Source organism: Hordeum vulgare, chromosome 6H (genome assembly GCF_904849725.1).
Source record: "Hordeum vulgare subsp. vulgare chromosome 6H, MorexV3_pseudomolecules_assembly, whole genome shotgun sequence".
Classification (NCBI taxonomy): Eukaryota; Viridiplantae; Streptophyta; class Magnoliopsida; order Poales; family Poaceae; genus Hordeum; species Hordeum vulgare.
The window spans coordinates 125227922-125232579 of NC_058523.1; the positions used below are offsets into that span (position 1 = coordinate 125227922).

Consider the following 4658-nt stretch of genomic DNA (forward strand, 5'->3'; position numbering starts at 1 on the left):
TTAATCTGCAACTACAATTCTATGCAAGCACTAATCTTTAAATTGAAGGTGATTATTCTTTTTATAGGGGAGAATGATTCACTTTGGTGTATATGATCCGATGGTCTTTTTTATTGATTGCTATGTTTGTTCCTATTATATCCTCTAACTGACCCAACTTGTCATTTCATACTCATGCTATTAGATCGAGTGTTCATGCACGGAGGTTACTTCTCTTAAGTGTGCGTTACTGTTTAATTATGGTTTAGACTTGAACACATACTTATGTTTGAAAAACAATAAGTGCCAACCTCTCATGATTACGGTAACTAATTATTCATCTAAGACGTGCAGATTATCAGAAACTACCGGATGCCGCCACTTTGAAGTAGTGTCATATTTGTGTTGGTGAGACACGGGACCAGCGAGTTGCAGCGGGTGGAAGGTGCAGAGGTTGCTGCGAGAAAGCTGGCAAGGAGTGGCGTCCTACATGTTTAAGGTTTGATGCTTGCTGCTCACGTAGATGAATACTTATATCAGTGATGAGTTTGTATCAGAAGTTAGTTTGTATCAGAAGTTAGCTTAAACTCTATTTCCTTTCAGCTGACTTAAACTACAAGATAGTGGGTATTTTCTTCCATGGAGCTACTATTGAATTTGATATAATCTGTACATGTAATAAAAAAGCTGAAGAAATCTGCAGCTGTAATAAAAAAGCTGAAGAACTACATTGATTTTGCTACCTACCAAGTGTTGTTGTTTTTCGACATTGATTTTGTTGTTGGTTTTTGGTATCATGCTTGTTAGCTTGCTCGGCTGCTGTAGAGAGGTGACACGACGCGACGGGACGAGTGAAGGTAGACATAGTCGGAGACGAGCGTTGGATACAGAGGTAGCGCGACGACAACTGAGATGAGGGTGGCAAGACGGAGACAGGTACATAGGCAGCTTTTCATGCCATTTTGCATGCTAAATAATAAATATGACATTGAAGTAATACTGGGCATTGGTTGTTATTTGCAAATGGTAATAGTACTGGACAGAGCATCATTCTGTTGTGGAAAGATATCTCTTATGTACAAACTTAACTTGTTAGTCATTTTACGGGGGCACACTTACATCGTTTGTTTCTCAATTTCTCATCTAGGTGTTGATTAAATTTGGTGATACATGAATAAAGGCTGCCGCAAAGGATGAGCGTGTACTTGGATCAGTAAAATGTCACGTGTTATATTTTCTCTCTTTTCTTTATCAAACTAGCCAATTCCTATCTAGCAAAAGAAGAAAAAAAATTAATAGACATAGACTATTTTTATTTTACTAAAATGTCTTCCATCTAAGCATATTAGACCTAAAATAAGTTTTGTTAACAAATTATGCTTTACCCTAATTTGTACTTTTTGTTCAAGCCTTGCAGAGTAAAGAAAAGTATATGCCGTGATTGCTATGCATCAAAATCATTTAGCTAGGGTTAAGGTTTCAGGAAAAAAAACATTTTCTTGACAATGAACCTGGTCAAAGTACATAATGCAATTTCTTTATGCAGAGAAATTATTTTTCCTGCTAAAGGGAATCATGGTCTCAGGGCTTAACATAATTGCTTATTGTGTAATTCTATAGATTGAAATGTAAGCTTGTAGACGCTTGAGCATGGGAGGCAACATGGATTTCTCTATAAGGGTGCCAGGCGCCACCTTGAGGTGAGCACACACAAGCGCTCCATTTGACGTTCTTCAGAAATGTTGAAGATTACATTCAAGGAGAGAACATAGCCATGGTGACACTCAATAAAATGAAGCAACCGCTAGCCTTGCAAGAGAGAGAGTAGTCCGGGCCTATCATACAATGTAAATATGTTAACTGCTGTTTGCAGAATCGCTATAAAATTCATGTTAATTTCCTGTGAATGAATAAGGTCTGATTTTTTGTATGTATTTCTATTTCGTGTTTTCAAGGGTTAGCAAGGTGGACATAACTAATACTATTGTAGAAAGCACTGCAAATTTTGTCTTGAATGCAACATGGTCTTTGGGTGAGACTGTGAGCACCCAAAACATTTTTGCTTGCTTCTTTTTTGAGATTCCAGTTATCCTCTATTTCCGGGCTTCATTTTTACTGGTTGTGAATCATTCGTTGATGTCAGTAAATCCTTGTTGGAAAATCTTCATCGGTTTGACATAGGCACATTGATGAGAGTGCTTAAAGCTGCCACAGTTAAGCCAGAGCCATTTTATTTTTATTTTTATTTCGCTAAAGAATCATGTTGTCAAGTATCTATGAAAATTACATGACTTCATGATCGATGGATATTTATCAATTCAGGCAACTATTTTAAAACTATATTTTTTTAACCCGTGGCAACGCACGGGCCTTTAACTAGTAGAGATAGTATGCTTATTCCGTGCCCCACACACAAGATCAGAGCTTGAAATTGTAGCATCGTCGCACGGATTAAGCCACGGTCTGCCGCCTTTCATTCATTCCACAACAAAGCAGGGAAAGCAATACAAGCAGCAGAAGCCAGCAGGCGAGTTGGCCCTGACCAATTCTTCCCACAGGCCACACCCAATCTAACATCTTACAGGTGAACATCATTTTCTGTACATCTCACCATTGTAGCAGCGGAAATTTATTGGATATTATTACTAGATGGCGTAGTGTCACCGCTGCGCCAGAATTCTGGTCGCGGGGCTCACCGCGCCACACATGTTCCGACGTTCCACAACGGCGCCCTCCAGAACGAGGCCCGCCGCCGCCGCGGCTTCTCAGGCACCGGCCTGAGGCTGGGGGCATGTTTCTCCGAGCTCAGCATGTTCCACATCACCTGAACATCGTCGTATCCGCAGGTTTGCACGTCCCTTTGCAGGTCCACCACCCCTTTGCTCCCTGCGCCCGGTTTGCCAACGAAAATGGTTAGTGCTGCATCCTAGTAGTAGAAAATACTACAAGCTTTCATGTGGCAGAAAAATGCATCGCTCCTAGTTTTGTAGTAAGACTACATTTGGCTAGCAAAAAGAACAAGAAGAGAAATTCAAAGTGTCCAAACACTGGATAGTCTATAAAGAACATGTTCATTGGTTTTAGTACTATGTATATGTGTCCAAATAGGCCGTTAGAAGCAAAGGCAGCATAGGTTTAGCACCAGTAGCATTGTAATTCTCGCCGTTGATTTTACTACTTTATGCATGGACCAGTTCTTTCCCTACGCATTTGTCTATTTTTATTTCAGGAAAACATATACTCCTCTGTAAAGAAATACTATAAGAGTACTACTGTAATTTTATAAGAACTACTCGTATAATATACAGAGTGCAGCAACTGTAATCATTTCGTAGTTACGTACTAATCTTCCGTTTATTTGGGACGATCGAGGAACTAATGCACGCTCGATCAAGAAGCCATTATATACTAACCAAACCAAGGGATGTGCAAGCTAATTCAGAGATAAATTCGTTGCAGCGACGATGGAGGCTGATACGGTGAGCGCTAGGTAGCCGCACTTACTGCTGCCTCGCGCCCGCCGCGCCACGGCGAGCCACGCCCGCCGCACCGGCGCGACGACCCTCTCGCGCCACCACGCCATGGTTGGCCGGCGACGGCCTGCTCCCTGCTCCCTCGTAGCCCGCCACGGACAGCTGACAGCTAGCTCTCTCTCTCTCTTTCTGCAATAATAATGCTTGCTGAGCAGTGAGCTGTGAGCACCTTCTAGCCATTTCCGCCGATGGCTAAAGCCTTATATAGGACGGGCGGGCGGGCCTGTGATCTCTGATCGGTTCGCTGCGGTTCGGCAGCGATTCGATGGGATTCGGTTCCCGGGTCCATGAGATTCGGTTTACAGGGTCGTCGGGGCCTCTGATTGGGCGCGCCGTGCGTGTGATCGGCTGCGCATGTGCTGAGGATCGTCCGTGGACGTTCACGTGGCGCAAATGCGCTGTACTACTGGCGATTGCGGGGTTTTTTCTCCCGTTTGAACTGGCCGGTGGCAATCATAGCCATTTTGTTTCTGGGAAAATCCTATTCGCTGCTCGTTGCGGCAAATTGCCCAAGCTTCGCACGGGCGCAAGGGATGCGTATGAGCCGGCCACCTTTCAGTTTTGCCCAGCCGGTTTTGAGAACATTTTAGACCTTTCTCAATCGATTTTTTTCGGTTTTGAAAACTTTTTATAAGATTTCCTGAACCTTTTTTTTTTCGTTGTCTTTTTTCTTTGTTTTGTTTTGCTGTTTCTGTTTCAAAAATGTTTTGGATTTTCAAAAAAAATTCCGGATTTTGAAAAAATGTCTCATAATTGTAAAAAATGTTCTGGAATAAAAAAATGTTCCGGGACTTGAATTTCTTGCGAAATTTCAAAAAATGCTCCGAAATTTCAAAAATTTCAGAAAATGTTCCGAAATTTCAAAATGTTTCCAATTTTTTTTTAAAAAAAGGTTTCAGAATTCGAAAAAATAAGAAAAACAGTTATTATATTTTTTTGAAACACAAAAATAAGCTGGGACGGCCTAGTTGGGGGCGAACCGAAGATGGGCTGGTCGAGTACAGAGGCTACAACACGAACACGATTGCTACACCATGGGCCAGCCCAGTCTGGATTCACTGCGTGTGTCAGGTGCCTATTTGACGTAAAATGCGTCAAATAGGAGATCCCTTCTTTCTGTACACGGACGGGCGCCGGACTAGCCGG

At 42.2% G+C, this 4658-nt stretch overlaps 1 protein-coding gene across 1 annotated transcript; it reads right to left on the reverse strand.

Moving 5' to 3' along the window:
- Nucleotides 1-2428: 2428 nt before the first annotated feature.
- Nucleotides 2429-3680, reverse strand: LOC123403869. The gene is made up of 2 exons (XM_045097787.1): nucleotides 3484-3680; nucleotides 2429-2865 (listed from the first exon to the last, which is right to left on the reverse strand). The coding sequence occupies exons 1-2, from the start codon at nucleotides 3560-3562 to the stop codon at nucleotides 2672-2674; spliced, it is 273 nt and encodes a 90-aa protein (XP_044953722.1). The 5' UTR covers nucleotides 3563-3680; the 3' UTR covers nucleotides 2429-2671.
- Nucleotides 3681-4658: the final 978 nt, after the last annotated feature.